General features: G+C 42.1%; 2 protein-coding genes across 7 annotated transcripts in view; both read right to left on the reverse strand.

Annotated features, from left to right (window-relative positions):
• slc2a4rg (SLC2A4 regulator) overlaps nucleotides 1-3,453 on the reverse strand; it is a 45,559-nt gene extending 42,106 nt beyond the window's left edge. Inside the window, exons 1-2 of one of the 2 annotated variants that reach the window (XM_044211772.1) lie at nucleotides 2,956-3,453; nucleotides 1,071-1,306 (exon numbers count right to left, since the gene is read on the reverse strand). In XM_044211772.1, the coding sequence (XP_044067707.1) occupies nucleotides 1,071-1,306; nucleotides 2,956-3,225 (506 nt within the window). In that variant the 5' untranslated portion in view covers nucleotides 3,226-3,453. The remainder of the gene's footprint in view (nucleotides 1-1,070; nucleotides 1,307-2,955) is intronic. The other variant, XM_044211773.1, reaches the window with a different exon arrangement.
• Nucleotides 3,454-4,592: 1,139 nt separating this feature from the next.
• The window catches only part of LOC122883304, a 40,392-nt gene continuing 26,509 nt past the window's right edge, over nucleotides 4,593-18,475 (reverse strand). For 4 of the 5 annotated variants that reach the window (XM_044211777.1, XM_044211774.1, XM_044211779.1 and 1 more), the window contains 8 exons: nucleotides 17,662-17,877; nucleotides 15,886-15,940; nucleotides 15,640-15,730; nucleotides 15,130-15,536; nucleotides 14,557-14,721; nucleotides 13,538-13,699; nucleotides 11,354-11,488; nucleotides 4,593-8,257 (listed from right to left, as the gene is read on the reverse strand). In XM_044211777.1, coding sequence (XP_044067712.1) covers nucleotides 7,742-8,257; nucleotides 11,354-11,488; nucleotides 13,538-13,699; nucleotides 14,557-14,721; nucleotides 15,130-15,536; nucleotides 15,640-15,730; nucleotides 15,886-15,940; nucleotides 17,662-17,789 — 1,659 coding nt within the window. In that variant the 5' untranslated portion in view covers nucleotides 17,790-17,877 and the 3' untranslated portion in view covers nucleotides 4,593-7,741. The remainder of the gene's footprint in view (nucleotides 8,258-11,353; nucleotides 11,489-13,537; nucleotides 13,700-14,556; nucleotides 14,722-15,129; nucleotides 15,537-15,639; nucleotides 15,731-15,885; nucleotides 15,941-17,661; nucleotides 17,878-18,475) is intronic. The other variant, XM_044211775.1, reaches the window with a different exon arrangement.

An 18,475-nucleotide genomic window follows, 5' to 3' on the forward strand; every position in this document is an offset into this window, starting at 1 on the left:
TACCACCATTGTGTTAATATGTAAGTGCCGTCTGACAGACAGACAACGTCTTGACACAAACAGTAACCAATAGCTGTGTAAAATGAAGGAAAGAGTGCTTAGGTGCCACCTACCAGTCCTCTTTACTGTTGCATAAACACTTATCGGGCCCTGGATGTATTCTCTGCTTCTTCTGTGTGAAACAGTCTGTATGTGCATGTAAGTTTGCCTAAGGACAACCAAAAAATGTCCTGAGCACAAATACACGTGTCTGTGTTTGAAAATGATGTGGAACAGTGGTAGCAAAAACTCCCTGCATTGCACATTAAACATCCAACAAAACACACTCAAAGCTCATCTTCTTGCCTGACACACAGTGAGCGCATCACATTGATACATCCACTAGCCTGACCTGTCAAAAGGGGATAGCATTGAGCTTAGAAACAGTCAAGCAAGACACTGATTATCATGCCTGATTAGTAAAAACTTTCCCAAATGTAGTTAACTGATTTATCAATAAACAACACCAACATACTGTAACATCATATTCTTTCACCCTCTTTTCCTTCTGTCAAGTGATTGGGCAATCCTGGCCCTCATCTCCAGCTCTGGCTCTCTCAGGGCATATTTCGAAACTATTCTGGATGGAACACCAAACATGTGGTCAGTTGACCAGTACGCCCCCACACCATTCATGCCCAAACCACTGTGCAGTTGTAGCCAGAGGGTGAATTCCACTTCTAGTCAAGACTCTGTTAAGGAATACAAGTTTGCAGTAGAGTATGAAAATTGCCTATGTTATTTTTATCACCACAAATTCAGTGTCAAATTAGCTCCTGGGCTGGGCTGAATAGAAACAAGAGCCTTGCACACAAAAATAGATCTGATAGTTAACAATGTGCCAGAATCCTATGGGGTTAATTATACATATGTCCAAAGCTAATGTTTAGATGCCAAGCCAAAGTTTTAATCACATCAAATGACTGTATTGCATAGAAGTGATGTCCCCTTCACTTAACATGCAACATCATGAATCCAACCAAATATACAACAAGTCATGAAGACTGTAGATGTCATCAGCCTCTCTGTACCTGTTTCTGGGGACAGGGATGTGGGAGGAGGGGAGGGATTGTCTCTCTGTCGGTGGTATGTTCCGCCCTTGTGCTGCCCTGAAGTTGCTGGCCAGCTCTGCCTGTTTCCCTGGGTTCCTGATGTCCAAGTGCATGAAGCCGCCTGGCAACTGCCCGTTTATGCCTGGGCAGTGAGTAGGACTGGCCCTCTTCAGGATCCCCGTGGAACCAGTGTCTTTTTGGTCCCCCAGGCCAGTCTAGAAAATGAAGCAGTAGCACATTAAAGTCAATCTATCATTTTGAAGCTTCACTAGTGATATTAGATTATATTGCATGACTTTCTTGACAGTTTCTAAACCATATATTTGATTGATCACAGAAACCCTGAGGTGAATTCATCAGCATGGCAGTGTTTTTTGGGGTTCAACTATGTGTCTTGAAGAAATCACAGCAGAAAAAGAAAGCAACTTCTTAAATTTTTCTTTTAAATCTTCCTCTCCCTTAATAACCCAGAGGTTGTTGTTGTTTATCACTGAACATTAACCTTCAGGAATCCCACAGAACAATGACAATCCCAGGTTAAAATAAGTTTTAAAAGTTTTTTGAAAGGGTTGGAAAAGACGCAAAAAGTATCAGTAACACTGGGGCCACACCTAGCCAAGTAATACTGTAAACACTTGATAAATAAATACAAAATGTGTGCGTATGATGAAGGAGGTTACAGCTATCATACTCTATTTTGATTGACTGTCTTCCTTTGCATGTAAGTCTCTTATATCACAATTTAAAATGGGAAAGCACATTAAATGAGAAACATGATCATAAAAAAATGACAGCTGCAACTAATGATTCTTTTCATTATCAATTAATCTGCTGATTATTTTATATGTAATAAGTGAGTCTATAAAACGTTTTTTAAAAATGTGAAAAAATTCACAATTTCTTAGAGGCTGAGAGAGTGATTTCTTCAGTTTGCTTGTTTTATCTGATCAACAGTGCAAAAGCTAAAGATATTTAATTTACTGTCACATGGAACAAAGAAAAGCAGTAAATTTAACTAATCGATTAATTGACTAATCGTTGCAGCTCAAAAAAAAGAGTGAATGAATAACTGCCATTATCATACTGCCATGTTAAAATAAACATACACAGCAATTCACTTATTTGAATAAATTGCTATCTGATCCATTTCAAAGGTAGGCGTGGCAATTCGCCATCTATACATATTTGATGTTGCAGGGTCAATTAGTAACTACGTGACGATATTAAATTACTGGCCCTGCAGAGAGAAACACACATGGGCCACAAAATGCTGAAAAAGCAATGCAAAAACATACATGCAATGTTAGTTAAAACACGACGGAAACAAAAAAACTGCATCGGAGAAAAACAGAAAAACATATCACATGCCTGCTAACAAGTATAATTACTAGTTCAGTAGTGTGTGAGGAGCCGGGCCCGTGGCCGTGCTGTGCAGCCTGGAAGCCCTCGCTGTAGCTCCACCCTAACGTTATGGGGGAGGGGATATGGCTAGTAGTTTTTCTGTAAACTTTGTACACAAAAATGAGCCGCCATTTAAAGCAGTTTTGATACGACGAAATTGACAGCAGTTGGTGAAATTACTGACACTTTAAAAAAGTGGGTTAAGAGTTGTAAAGGCGGTACTCAATACACAATATACAGTAATTGCAGTCTCGTGAGAGCTTCATGGTCGTATATTTTAACCGTTAAAATGTAATAACAGCGTGTGAGAGGTGTGTAAGCTCTCAAACTTCTCATTATACAGCATAATGACAGGTTAACGTTACATGATTGTTATTATCTGTGTTGTAACAGTGGTGTACAGTTGACTTTACAGGCTAATGGAGTCGTGCGTACACACTTTACACGGATAAACGGCACTTACTTTTCCCACGTCGTGTAATATTCGACCACCCGGAGAAAGTCTGTTCCCTTTAGGGGAGGTTATCTCGCTTTTAACCTCCGCTGCTGAGCCGCCGTCCATTAGAAAATTGTAAAGGACGTGTCCGTTTGTGTACGCCGGCATGGGACAGTTTGTCTCCATCGTGAGGACCCGGGTGTCGCGGAGCACGGAGCGGCCTGCCCGGCAGTTAAAATCCGCTCCACCGACCCTTGTCCCAACCAACGACTTCTCCAAAATATATCTGGAATCCATATTCAGACAGGGCGAGTGGAGACTAAAGAAAGAAAACCAGCTTTCTATAGATTTTAGTGCAAATTGCTGGAGTCAGATACATTTATCAGGATTGTCGCAAGTTGATAGGTATTGTCTGTGTCTTAATTTCTATCCTAGTCTACATGTAAAGTTTTCCACCAGCGCTGCCACCACCACTACCCAGGATATCCAAAAAGCCGCCCGGTCAGGAGGATAAAATATTGTTTTGCCTCTTTGCTCCAAAAGAATGCCACGCCCCTCCCTACTTCACTCCTATTGGTCCGCTGCATACATAAACATTACACTCTGGCACGCGTCCACTGCGAGGAGGCCTCTGATTGGTCAGTTTCACTGTGTCAATCATTTCTTTTTCTAATTCAAGTAATGTGGGTGGGAGCGGGGAGGGGGCGTGTCCTAGAGTTTACCGGCCGGTGTTTGTCACGTCGACGACGAAGAGCCGGTCTACGAGGCAAGCTAGGGAGACCAGAGGAAAAACAGCCTGCAGGCCTCAGCAGCAAACTGCGCATTTATATTTTTTGCTAATCAAATGGTGATTTAGCGGGTCGTGTTTTACTCGCACGAACAGTACTTTACAAGCGGGTTATTATTCATTAAATTAACATATTTGGTCTGATTGTTTCCTCCCCCCAAAATTATAAACCCCTTTATTTGTCGACAAGTGTCAGCTATTCATATCCTATAGTTGTAATAGTGTAAAATTAATAGAATAGTGTCTGGACACAACATGAACCCTCGTGCAAAAATAATGTAATGCAAGCAAATAGCCCTGCAGTAAATACTGAGGTTTATGAAGCAAGGTTCAGTTTCAAGACACTCATAGAGGTGCGCTTCATTTAATCTATGATGATATTGAGGTCCGTTTTATATGTTGACTTGATTGCATTACAAGGTGGACAAAATAACAGAGACACCTTGCTTTTGTACTGCATTGCATTGGATGCTTCACAAAGGTAATATTTTTCATGGTTTTGTCATAATATAAAATATTTGATTTACTAAACTGTTCCTGCCTCTAATATCTTTTTTCAACAACTTTATTTACCTAGAACTGGAGTGTTTGGTGGAAATGTGGAATTTATAAACATAGTCAAAGAACTGTTATTATTGAAAGACATATTGCCATTTGTTTTCTTTTTATTTCAGCACCTGGATGCCTTTTTATCCAACCTATTCTTAAATGCCCACAGAGCCCAGACACTTCTGGTTTATTGCGTAATTTTACACAAACACATTTTATTGCAAGCTACAGTTATTGCTGTGAGGCTGCTACAGAGCCTTAACAACTGACACTGTTGTGCTGCCTAGTTTGATACCCTGTACAAAGCAATAAGACTACGGGCAAAAAACATGTTATAATGTGCCACTTTATTAGAAAAGTAAAAACTCACTTTAATATTTTATGAAGGTTAATATAAAACATTACAATCTTTTGCATATCTGCACTGTCACACTATATTTTATTATATTTATTATTTTTAAACTAAACCCTGTGCTTTAAGAACATATAACATTGGCTACAGCTGTCACAGCAGTATTGGCCCATATTTATATCTGAAGACAATTAACAAACAGCATCTGTATCGGCATGGAAAGCATGAAACATTTTGCATCCACAAAGTACAATGTGTCTGTGATAACCATCTTTTTTTTCAACAAATATACTGTATACTGTATGTTACATTGGAACAACATCAGAACAGCAACAGAGTATTTTACACATTTACATCATACTGTATTTGTTTGCGCAATGAACATCTGTCTCGACCAGTGTGTAGCAGTATTCAACAAAATATATCCGATCAGTGCTTTCTCTCAGGATAAAGAAAATGTGACACAAAGTGACAGCCAGAGAAAAGGGATTAAGTGTGATAGCGATTTCCAGCCAGCATTGTCTAAGGGAAGCCTCAACAGAGCTTGTTAAGCGTCTCAGCTGTTAGCCATTTCTCATATCAGGCAGTAGTTGAGCCGTTGGTACGTTGTTATTATCTGACTGGGGTCGGCCTGACCCACAGCCTCTGCCCCCCCCCAACCCTCATATAACTCCCTGAGTCCCTCAGAACTGGACATCAAAGGCCCCTCCCCTACACAGCGAGGGAGAGAGCTGAAGCAGAGAAAGGAGAGGTCTGTATCGGTTACTGGAGGATGAACACAGCTGGGGGAGGGCTGCCCAAGTGGAAGCAAAATGTGCTTCCTCCCCTAAACTGAAAACGCACATGGCTCAATGTTGCAGTGTGTGTGTGTGTGTGTGTGTGTGCCTGTCGGCGTGTGTGTGCACGCACACAAACACATATCAAAAGGAGGAGAGTCCTTTGGGTCTGTGTCCATTCGCAGTGATCCTCATCCAGCTTTATTCTGGCTGTTCTTCTCCCTCCTCACCTCTATCACTCTTTCTTGCTCCCCCAGAGTGGAGGATAAACAACGCTCTGCCCTTAACTCCCAGCAGCTTCTCTCAATCTTTCTATTTTTCTCCCCTCCTCCTCCAAGTTGTTGCTTTGGAAAAAAAAAACTGAATGCTGCTTTTCATCACATGGCAAAAAAAGTACAACAGAAAAGATTAACAAACAAGAGATCAATTTAGAACCACAATATTTGTTTTCATCTCCACATATCAAAGCATGCACTTTTTTGATCAAGCAGGAAAAAACTGCACCAACAACATAAATGTATTGTTTTCATGGCAGTGGGATGAGATATTCAACCAATGGTATTGTCAGTAGGTAAGAAAAAATAAACAGTGCATTAAAATACAGTGTGCATTTGTTTTTACATACTTTCTGACACAGTAGCATTTATAAATTTATTTTATTGACCTTTCTAAAACCGACTTCTCTTTCACTGGTTGTCTCCCAGTGATCTCTCAGCCTGTGAGCAGTTAGTATCCCTCTTCACCTCTCATCTTTATGCCCATTTATTAAGCCTCCAATGTTTTGTTTTCTTCCTCTTCTTTCTTTTCTAAAGTTCCCCAAAGCTACATGGGAAAGACATTGTTTATAATGGAAGAGAACTCAGTGCAGGGGTTGGAGACGAGGGTGGGGAAAGGGCGAGGGGCAACCTTCCAAAGGACACTCGCTGGTCATTTTTTATGCCCAGCTCTTTATTTTCCTTGGATTCCAAGCCCTCTGTAGCTATTTCAACCACCAGACTTAAGTCTGATGAGCTACAGGGAACTCATGGCTTTGACTTGAGACCAGAGAGCGAATCAGAACTGTGCTTGGAAACGCCCATTAAAGCATGTTAATGCGCAATTAAGCCAGCCAGTCCTGCAGCTGTCCTGTGCAAAATTACAATAGTCATAAAATCAGATGTTTACAGCGGCCAAAGGACATGACATACTAACTGCACAAGATGAAGCATCCTGTATTTGGACACTCTTTCGCTTCCCTATTTTTGAAAATATTCTTCTCTCATTTGTTATATTTATATTATATTTATTTATAGTAATACAGTAAAGGTCTTGCATTGTGAAATCTGTCACCCACATCACTCTGGGGAAATTCTTGCACAACCCACTCAATGCCCGACATGATTGCTTTATCCTGTATGACCAAGCCAAGTACGCGTGTACCTGTGTGGGGGTGTGTCATCATGCCTCTGGCTACAGATGTTTGGAAAATCTGAGCGTGGATTGTTAACTAATCCCATAATTTATGTGAACATTATTGATCAAAACTCACTTTTTATAGTTATTATGAGGGCTGTTGATAACTGCTGAGGGCACATTGATGGTAATTATGAAATGGACTATAGCCTATACTATTACTACTAGCCTAACTATAGACTTACAGGCCTATGTTTGAGAAAAGCACCACAATGCTGTCTGCCAGGCAACAGGCCAGTGTGCACAGAGAACCTGTTTCAGATGTTTGCTTAGGGAGATCTAAGCACCACAAATCACTGTGACATCCATCTACTTATATTACGTAAGTCCCCCCAAGATGAGGCATGTGCGTGTGTGTGTGTGTGTGTGTGTGTGTGTGTGCATGTGTGCATATAAGTGTGACAATAGCTAACAGTGTGCCTCATACTCCTAACATACCCAGTTTCCTTGCTACTACTGTTTATTTTCATGTGTGTGTTTGCACAATGCATGCACATTTATTTTTTGATATATATTAAAGTGTGTTCTTCTCAGGTTTAAAGAGTACATTGTTCATATAAAAATAAAGATATTATGGAAAATGATGCACAAACAGGTGAGTATGGTCAGTGACACAGTAGGTTGAAGATGTATATTCCAGTTTTCTTATCTTTTTTTTTTGTTAAAACATATTTGGTCCATATATGGGCTGGTTCTGAAGTACAGACCAATCAAGGGAAGTCTGAACCTGGATTAAGACCCTGTTTGTACCTGATGTCACAACAAAATGGATCCTCATGTTGTTTGTCTACAGAGGGCCTTGAATCTATGTACAGCAACCAGTTGGCCAGTGAACAGGAGGGTCCCTTTCACGACTCTGTACCAGTGGGTTCTGGGCCCTTTCTGCCTGTCAGCCAGCTACAGGCCAGTGACGTACATCTCCATCCCATCATTGAAGGTGAAGATGGTGGTGGTGCTGGAGCTGTTGCCCCCTTGTTTCACATCGCTGATGGTCTCATAGAAGTTTTCCCCACCAGGTAGGCCTCTAGCAGGCTGGGCGGTGGGTCCTGAGCCCTGAGGTGCCACTGGTGCTGCCTGCTGCTGCGGCGTCTGCTTCTTCCTCTTCAGAGTGGCATTACCCCCAGCTGTGCTGTTATTGGTTCCCACCTGCTCACGTTTCCGGTGGGTGTCGATAGTAGCGTATGCAGGGTCAGACTCTGCGATTGCACATGTGGGCCAGGACCTGTCTCCTACCGGCTCATAGCAGGGCTCCTCCTGGGAACGTGCCTGGCTCTGGACTCCTCGGCCTCGGCCCCTTGAACCTGCGTTTCCTCTCTCTCCCCCAAAGGAGCGTGGGAGGGTCTTTGCTCCGTTGTTTTCCAAAGGAGGTTTCTTCTTCTGGGTTTTACACACAATGGAGTAGGTGTCTGCAATCTGAGAACACACACAGGAGTAGAGCAGAGTATGGTGTCTGTTAATGACACTGAACTACAATACTACTCCATCCTACAGTCTATGGGTGACAGCTCCTGAAATAGAAGGTGACTGTTGCCTCATTCAAGGCCTTGTTTCTACAAGTGTCTATAACCACAACTGATTCATAGCCTACACATGCTGTACTGTGCTGAGATTTAAATGAACAGTCACTGTATCATGTGTTTCCCAACTTTAAGTCTCAAGTTTCTGAGTTAGCTATGAGTACTTCCTATATTTATGTATGTATATATTTCTGTCCACAAGTATGCCAGACATAAAGGCACAATATGTGAACATGAGCGCAAACATATAATGTGTGCAAATTAATGTGTGAGAATGGATTGTGTGGGTGTATGTGCAGTATTTGCGCATGTGTTGACAGAGCTTGCTCTGTGCTGTAACCTGACCTATTTTGAAGGGGCAGGATAAGACAGAGTAAACTGTGTTATCAGTCTGTTGAGGTCTAGGCAGAGAGACAGAGTTAGCTTTGCAGTGGATGGACCTGTTAAAATTTCACCACAACTGCTTTGGCAACAGAACAACAGGGTATGGTGTGAAAGATCTGGGTGACAGCCAACTCCCTAAAAAAAACAAAAAAAACCCCCTGCTAAATGGTGTTCGCTGATGGACTTTGCTCTCATCTCAGGGAATATGTATATGTTTTGTGTAAGTGTATGCATGTGTCTGCACATACATACACATACAGTATCTACATGTGTGTTTACTGTATATGTGTGCTTACAGTGAAGCATACGAGAGTTGTAATATCTAGGACACACAACTGAAAGGCATGTGTGAGGTCTTGTGGGAAATTCAGATAAACCAGTGCTGTGACCTTTGGCATTTCTGTGTCAAAATTCCACAAGTGGTGCACAAGAGCAGAGGATTGTGGGACATGGTAATGTTTGCCTTCTGTGTTCACACCCAGACCAGCAGCTCTGCTATAGTGGCGCTGAGAAACACTGGCTATGCAAACTCTCTCTCCCACACACACTCGCAGATTAGCCTTGTTTTTGTTCCACTCCCAAAAAACTGAAACCTGAGAGCATAGAGACAATGGGCAAGACTTTTACTTTCATGGTACCTTTACTTTATATGTCTTACATAGGAGAAGATATAACATTAGTTAAACTGGGAAAATATAATTCAAGTGCAAACCACTGTGACTTTAGTTGTGTATATTTCTTTCTCTCTCTCTCGTTCTGTCTCTGATAGACCTCGAGCGACACATATAACCTGCCCCCAAAAATCTCTTGTGTGACCTTTTTGGATAAACAAAGACCCTGGCGTATGCTACAAGTGTGTGCACACAATGTGCAGTGCGTGTGTGTATGTGCAAGTGTGTGTGCATTTGTGCACACAGAATTTGCAGCTATGTGCAGCAGAGGAAGGAAGTCACAAGATGATGGGGATTTCAAAACTGGGCTGCAGCTGTTGAGGAAGCCTGTGCATTGTATGTTTTCTTTTCTCCTCCCCTCTGCCTGTGCTCCTTTCTGTTGTGTACTGCTTTAGTTCTCTGCTTACACCAAGGCTTTGAGAAGTCACATTTCATTTCAGCATACACTGATTATCCATGGAAACTCAACAGTATGCATGACTGATGCATCTGTGTGTGATCAACTTTATGAATAGCAAATATGGCATAGGTTTCCAAACGGTCTGCTAGCAGTCAATATTCATCTGGTAAGACATGCTTTGTGCATCGCGATTGGTTGGGGAAGGCAGCGCCTCCTAATAGCCACGAAGGGAGTGGAGCAGAAGGAGAGAGCGCCAGAGAAGAGGAGGAGATTTAGGTGGGAGTGGAAACTCAACACCTTTTGATGGCTGCAACTGACAAACTCCAGAGGATAAAAAAAATATATGGGCATGTTAGGGCAACAACACACTCTCAGATGGAAAATGGAAAAACACAGCAACTAAAGGAGAGAATAAGTTTGGAAAAGCAAAAAAAAAAAAGATAAAAGAAAAAAGGAACGAAAGTTTGAAAGAAAGAAAAAGAAATTGAGAAAGAGATTGCAGAATGCAGTCAAGGCCAGATGCTCTGTGTACCAGTCTGATTTGCAGAGGAGTAGTTAACCCATGAGTCAAACAGCAGGAACTTAACCCCTTAATCTCCACATACAGCATCCAAACTCTTGGCTCAACACTGGCTTAGACAAGAAATGCTGCTTTACACGCCTCCCAGAGTAAATAAAACTATCCATTCAGTTTTTTGTTCAACTAGATTATCTTCTATTACATTCTGTGAACAATACATCCATTCTCTGACTTATTAGTCACAAGCTGCGTGAAATAATGTTTCTGTGTCAAAATTAAGACTTAAAGTTAAAGACATGGAAAAAAGACTGCCCTGAGCTGATGAAGATGATAATAAAAAAGAGAAGTTCAGTCAAACACAGACTAACAATAGACAGTGGTCTATTTTAGGGGCACACCTCCATCTACTCAGACATGACAAAAGTTCCCCAACCGCTTGTAACTCTCAGTATGTTATACTGTGTCCAGGGGAGAGCGAAGAAAGGGGGATTGAGAGTGGAGAAGTGGGGGTGGAGTGTGGAAGCACATATAGGTCAGTTTGTAGCCTGCATCACAGTCAGGGCTGATCCCATTCTGTCTGCGTAGGGTGATGAAGCACAACAGCTAACCTTTAACAAGCATCTCTATGAATGCAAAGTGATACTCAATTATTTGGCAGTGTATACTGATGAGTGATGATCTGTCTGGTGAGTTGTGCGTTGGAGACAGATAGATGAGTAGGGGGCTGGGAGATTAGGGTCACGGTTCAGGCTGGGGGATGGGTCTGCTGGATCCATGTAATGTAACCTCTGGCTGTAAGCAGAAACCTCTTATGACAGGCACGTTACAGGACAGCAATGTTATGCTGTGCCCAATCAAATGGGCGCCCCAATCAGTAAATACAGCAGCCACAAATCCGTCCGTCTATCCATCTGCCTGTAGTCCTTCCAGTCCCCTGTGGAGTGGCCTCTCCTCCCAACTACCGCCACACACACACACACACACACACACACACACACACACACACACAAATACTACCTCCTTTGCAGTTGGGGGCGATGGGTGCCCCTGTCCGTTCTCTCCGAGGAGTGGAGGTGGATGCAAGGTGATGATTTCATCTTCCTCTGGAGGCTTCCAGATGTACTGCTCTCCGTTGCCCATGAACACTGCCTCCTGGTAAACAAAATCAATTGAGGAGCTCAGACAAGTATTGTAATTATGATCCGGAAGTCTTTGTGAAAAAGTAAATCACACAATTAAACATGTTTTTACGTGTATGGAATGTGTTGTGTTGTGCCTGACTGTGTATTGTTGTTGTGTTTGTTTTTTTTTTGCTGTCTGTGTTTGCACCAAGACCTGTGAGATGTAAAGGTTATCATGTACTTGCGGAATAGGATAACAGTAACCATGCTGCACAGTGAGAGAGAGAGAGAGAGAGTGTTTGTTTTGAAGGTCAGAGGTATGGCACACTTGCACTGTGAGATTAATGTGGACTGCATTTATCAAATGTGGTCAGTACTGCTGTAATCAAAATTATTGACAAAACAAAGTTATGGTCATAAAAATGTCACTTTTTAAGCTTTTTAATGATAGATGTCTCTAATTCTACAATATCCACCTATGTTAAATTATTTGACTTTTATTTCTTTTTTGCTCTACCTGGAATCAAATGCAACTGACATTTTATTACATTTCCTTTGTTTCCTTTCAAAATGAAGTCTGGATCTTAAAACAACCATACTTAAAAAATTTGTGTCAAGGAAGGACTGCTCAGTTGAATTGTCAGCAAGAGTTAATCAGTTCCTCCTTGCTCTGTGACCAACTTTTCCACAAGGTTTTATGCAAATCTATTCAGTCAAAGATATCCTGATGACAAACAGACAGATCCACTGACATAGAGGCAATGCTGCAAAAACATAACCCCCATTTAACTCATTTAAGTTTTAGGGAAGAAAGTATAAATCAATGTTCAACAAAACGATCACACCTTCTCAAACTTGAATTGCTAGATTTCACAAACACTGAATGGTAAGTTACAATTTACTGAGTTTAAGTTTAATTTAGTTAAGTCCTTTCCTAAAAAATGGACTTCATAATAAAACAATAACCAAACAAGTAACTGCTCTTGTTAATTTTTTATCACTGCTGGTGATCAAAACCAATTACATACCAATTAGAAAGAATGTTGTGGTGTGTGCACATGCAACCGAGGATGATTAAACTTTTATACGCTCCTCCTGTGCAGTGAGAGTGAGTAATAGAAGCCGGGGCAGAGTAAATGGCTTCAATATGTGAACATTATTTATCCCTACACTGGCTGCTGGCTACCTGTTAGCCGTTTCTAGATAAACTTGCTGACAGATTCAACGGGAACACACACACACATGCAGCTGGCAGCCTGCCAAGCTCTTACATAATCCATCCTTCCACTCTTTACTCTGGCCACTCTAATACCGTGCTGCACAGCACAGCGCAAAGGGGCGGAAGAAACACACATGCACATACACGCACATACACACACACACACACACACACACACACACAAGGATTTATAAAGCGCAGATTAAAAGTGCAAGTCAACAATTGGGCTGACATCCACAGCTAAGACAAAATTGTTTAAACAACCTTATCAATCTCCTTATATCACTAACACAAAAGACAAAGTCACCTGAATTATGCTCTGCCAAACACACACACACACACACACACACACACGAAAAATGGATATGTGTGCCAGCAAACCCACGGGAAAGGCTGATCACCATCCGATCATTGTCCCTCGATTTCCCTCTCAGAACTGCCCTAAACTGTGGCCTTGACTGTTTATAAACACAGCCCAGCTGGTACATACAACTCTATTATGTGACTAAAACATTCAAATAAAAGACAAAATCTTAAAAACATGAGTTATTAAGGTTGGTTAGTTAGTAAGTTTGTGAATTGTATCAGTTGTGATTTTGTTTCAAACATTTCTGCAAACTAAGAATATGCTCACTGACTATTAATGATAATGATAAAGTATAAATGTGTGGTAAAATCCAATAAAAAGTCATCAAGTGACTAAAATAATATCAATCCTCAAGTCTGACAATAAAGATCTGTTTGTTTGTGGAGAGTGCCCTCTGGTGGTAAACAGACAGACTTACAGTTTGGTAAGGTGACTGGTTGGGTAATACAACCATACAATTGATACAGAAAATATTGATCCAATGATTCCTGTACCTTTGGGAAGGAGTGCAGGTGAAATGGCTCAAGTGGTTTGCGCAGAAACTCCTGACTGCGATGTAGTGGAGGAGGAGCCGCAGAGGGTGAATCACTCACACTGGATTGGCTGTCTGACTGGCTGTCTGTGCCGTTATTTTCCTTCCTGTTTGTCTTGTCAACCTTGAGGTATTGAGTCACCAGTGAAAACATTACATACAACACTTGCAATGAGAGAACACAGCAAAAAGTCCAGTCAAGTTTATTTTAGACTTCTCCTGCATGTCAGAAAAGTATTTTAGACCCATTAGCAGGTATATATTATTTAATATTTTTCCAGATATTTTACCTAAAAACAAATATGAAGCACTATATGTTATGGTGCAGTTTTAGTGAATGTTATATTCATTTTTATCTTCATTTGTCAGAGCCAGACAAGCTGATGGATGCCTTTATTTATGTCTCTGTGTGCAGTTTGAAGGTTTTGCAAACAGTGAACTGCTCCACTCAGAGTTTAGAAAATTCACCTTCTCTAACACTGTACACATTATCCTAACAGTTCTTCTTAAGTTGTATTGGCAAGTGTATACAAAATCCTAACATACATTAGCCTAAAGGCGAATTAACACTAGTCTTTAGCTTTTGTTGTTAGTTATTTCCTTGTAAGGCCCCCTTCTTGCTTCCACCCTCTACCACTGAAAAATTATGTTGCAATACTTGGCTTTTTAACCACATCAGTCAGAGCCCACTGGTCTTCTTCAGAATGATTAACATCACACAAACACTTTAGTAGCCATAGATCTCATCACATACGGCGGCATCTCTGCTATGCTAAATGCTACAGTATTGTTGCAGTATACAGCCATACAACATACTGAAGGAATCTAGGAGTTGAGCCAAATCTGGCTTAATAAGATAAAATAATACATTTTCCATGAAACCAAACTAATCACTTAACTGAATCAACAAAAAGAGAATCACCTCTTTCATCTCAAGTCACCGTCTGAATAATTGTGATAAATATGTATGTATATTGTTACCTTTCTGAACTTCCGTATGGAAGCATATTCAGCTGCAGTTGGATCTTGGACGGCCAGGGAGTTGACAGAAGACAGAGGGGACCTATTGACCCCATTTGCACCATTACCTCTTGCTGTCATCGGCCCATTAATGGTGCCATTCCCTCTGCCATTCCCTCTGCCACCCTGTAAGAAAAAAAGACAAACACACCAGATTTTTTATTACTAGAGATGTCAAATGATTGTCACGAATCTACAAACACAGAATTTGATGCAAAGCACCCCAAAAAGGCCCAGCTGCTCACCCAACTGCATAGCTGCAGCTCCTGCACTTCAGACCTACATACACAAGCTGATGATGCATGCCATTTACAGGCAAATAAAGAAATAACTGTTATAGCTGCAGGTAAATGTTAAACTTTTTTTGTGACATCAACAGGTCTGCAGGTATAAGATGCTGCTGCTATGACTTTCCTTTTCTTTAGGCAGCAGAGTGAATCACTGGGTGTGTGAGTGGCGAGCCAGTCCCATGGGGTGCTTCACATTTAAATCATAAATAAGTTTAAAGTTTTGGATCTGTGTGTATGTACGTACATTCCCGTGCCCGTTCCCACTGCGAGCTCCGTTGGCCTGAGCTGTGGGGCTTTGGGCAGCTCTGATTGTAGCCAGAGTGTTGGCTGATGTGGTGGGCGGGGCAGAGGGTACCTTGGGACCTGTGTCACCTTCCCGGACACCTACACTTTCATACAGGCCGTCATCCAGGCAGTGGGTGGGGGTGGGGTTGTTCCGTAGGCCCACCTCGGTGTAGGTGTGGTCTCTAGCCTCCCCTCCTCCTCCTCCCCCATCTCCTCCTGTTTCCGCTCCTCCCCCCTGGCCTGATCCCTGGGGACTGGTGGGGATCTGGGGAAGCTGGCGCCCATGGGAGGGCCTCAGGTCTGTCTGGGAGCGCCGACTGTGGAGGAGCAGGAGGTCCATACTGGCTGGACGGCTCTTACTAACAGCTGCACGGGGGGGGGGGGGAAGCGGTGGAGGGGGCAGGACTGAAATTGTGTAACAGCTCAGGGTTGTATATCATATATTGCCACATACAATCTCATCACTTACAGTTTCCATTGCAGGGAAAGCGATTGATCTCATGCAGCCTCGTGTCAGATTTGCTCATGGAGTTCAGTTTTGGATGTCGGAGGGAACCCTGCTGTCACACACATATGGACAGGTTAATACAGGTATAAAACATGCAAACACATGTATGTGCATCTGTATGTATGACCAGCTATTTAGGTAGAAAGCATAAATGAAAAAGGGCAGAAGGAGATGGAAAAGGGGGGGGGGGATGAAAGCATGTCTCACCATATTTACAGATGTCCCTTTCTCTCCAGCTGGGGGGTGCTTGGTCTTGCTTTTTCTGACACAACATCAAAGTGAGGAAGGTCAATGGTAGCCGGTGGACAGAGAGAGAGAACATACACACACTCAGAGCAGATAGATACTATCAGCATCCGACTCTGGTTAGGGCATAGAAGTCCTTGGTTAATAACAAGAGCCGAGTCAAACAGTGAGTGGAGCGTGACTCAGGTTTTTGCCAAAGCAGAGGATGTCCTTCACTGAGAAACTTTTGTTCCTTTTTTCGTTTTTAGGTCTTTTCAGGATAAGACCAAGCAAACTCACAATTATTATTTTGTAGTTTCCTTCATGCTAACTCCCTTAGCCATTTTACTTTATTATCCTCTGGTATTAGTCTTGTGCAAGAAATGTACCTAGTGTAGTGTTACACATCATTGTGGATCCCTGGAGGTAGCTATAGGAAACTGTTGATATGGTGAGAGAGTGACGATATGAAGTAAGAAGACAAAAGCTCCTGGGTGCAGGTGTGAATGTGAAAACTGTTCTCCCCCCATCCCTTTTCTCTCACTTTGGAAGTTGACGATCTACATCTCATATAGATCTTACTGCTGTACTGCAAAACACAATGTTGCAATAAAAACAGCATTTCTGGTTTGCAAACAGGTGCAGGAATCATACAAATGTCGTGTAATTATACAAGTTGCTTGAAATACAACTGAACATAAAAACTACCACGGTCAGTTGTGTCCGATCCATGGCTCTGGAGGTAGCTATTGTCTCCTCCAGTGAGCTGGAACTCAATCCTATTCATACAAACATATGGCCATCATACCCCAAGGGGACCATGGGAAGGTGAAGAGAGCTCCCCTTGGAGATGTTCATAATAACATAGCACAGGAGGGGATATAAGGTAAAAAATGACATGAAGACATGAAGACATGAAGACGTATAAAGAATGGCATCAATTATTTTGCAAGTTTTAGACTAAGATCTTAGAAGATGACTACTGTAATCCTTGCAATCTAAAAGAACCAGTGCAGGAGGGGATTTTTTAAATCGATAGGAGGAAATCAATAGTAGTAGGTTTCTCTTTCCAGGATCTATGGTATATGTACATGACAAAGTGAATCAGAACTGGTGAAATATTAAACACTTGGCCCCTCAACATCACCGACATCCAGTGGGGAGCATATATTTCATTCTTTAGATCTTAACAATAGTGTGGTTTTATTTCATGAGCTGGTTTGACATTTCTCTACATCCTTATCTGTGTATCCCATAGCAACAAAGCCACAGTGCAGCCTCTGATTGGTCCCTGAGGGTTCTGAACCCCCCAAAAGAAAAAACATTGGCCGTTCCATTGCTCTTGCCTGGCTCAGAGTCTGATCCTCTTTAAACCGCGGGGTGTTCCATTGCTTTTGCCTGCTGAGGAGTTAGCTTAAGAGGGGTGACGTGAGGCTGCTCTGACTCTGGCCTGTCTCCACAGTGTCCTGTAAACATCATTTCATCTGATCTGACACTCGCAGCCATTAACATTCATTACTGCCACTCTGCTCAGAGCAGGGGATAAAAGAGACGAAGAGGACGGATGGAGGGAAGAGAAAGAAGGGAGGAGAAGAGTTCAGAGGAAGTAGAGACAAATAAAAGAAGGAGTGGATGATGAGAGTGATCTGGGACGGCACGGAATGCTGGCAGCAGAGATGATAAAACTCTGGCTGTTCTCGTTTCTTATTTCAGTCCGCCCCCTACATTTTTTTCCAAGTCCTATGACCGTCCTCTTACCTTTGGCAGCCAACGCAGACAAGGACAATAAGGATGGTGACAACAAAGGCGGATGCTGCTGCGATGGCTCCCAGGAGCAGCAAGTTTTGGTAGGTAGGGTCACCATTTGTCCCTTCACTGTAATCCATGACACCCACTCCCTCTCGCTTACTCACTGACTTCCACTCGAGCTCAAACTCTTCCACACAGACCGTCTGCTCAGGAAAACCTGCAGAGCTACGGGCGGAGGAAGAAAGAAAAGAAAAAGATACAACATATGAGTGACATGAGAGATAAGAACAAACTGAAGAAATGCTGCAGAGAGCGAAGTGAGAAATGGTGTGTGTGTGTGTGTGTGCATGGTTTGCCTCTGGCTTTTTGTCACTGTCTCTTTCTGACATATCAGTTTCTATTTTTGACTCACTAGGAGAATAATGCACAGACAAAATAGAACACCTTACAAAGCAGCCAGTACGAGCATGCCAAAAAAGGTTTCATCACATTCTTTCTTTTTGTTGTTAAAAAAAGATCAAATAATACCGTAACATTCATCTGACTAGCCAGAGAGATTCTTGTGTTAGTTTTAACGGAAAAACCAACTGTGCCCCCCAGAGTTGTGTCTCACTGAAGGAAGAACCAGATCCACTGCTGCTACACTTACACATTTACTGCCAGAACACTTGCTTTTTTCTCTGATCAACAGTGGCTCTAACATTGGTACATATTGTAATGAGTGTTGTACTACAAACAAGGTAGCGCTTTCACCTCTCTTATACCTCTAAGTCCTTCTACCTCTTTGACACACAAGGAGAAATAAACCCTCCACCACCCACTC

Source organism: Siniperca chuatsi, linkage group LG10 (assembly GCF_020085105.1).
Source record: "Siniperca chuatsi isolate FFG_IHB_CAS linkage group LG10, ASM2008510v1, whole genome shotgun sequence".
NCBI classification, from domain to species: Eukaryota; Metazoa; Chordata; class Actinopteri; order Centrarchiformes; family Sinipercidae; genus Siniperca; species Siniperca chuatsi.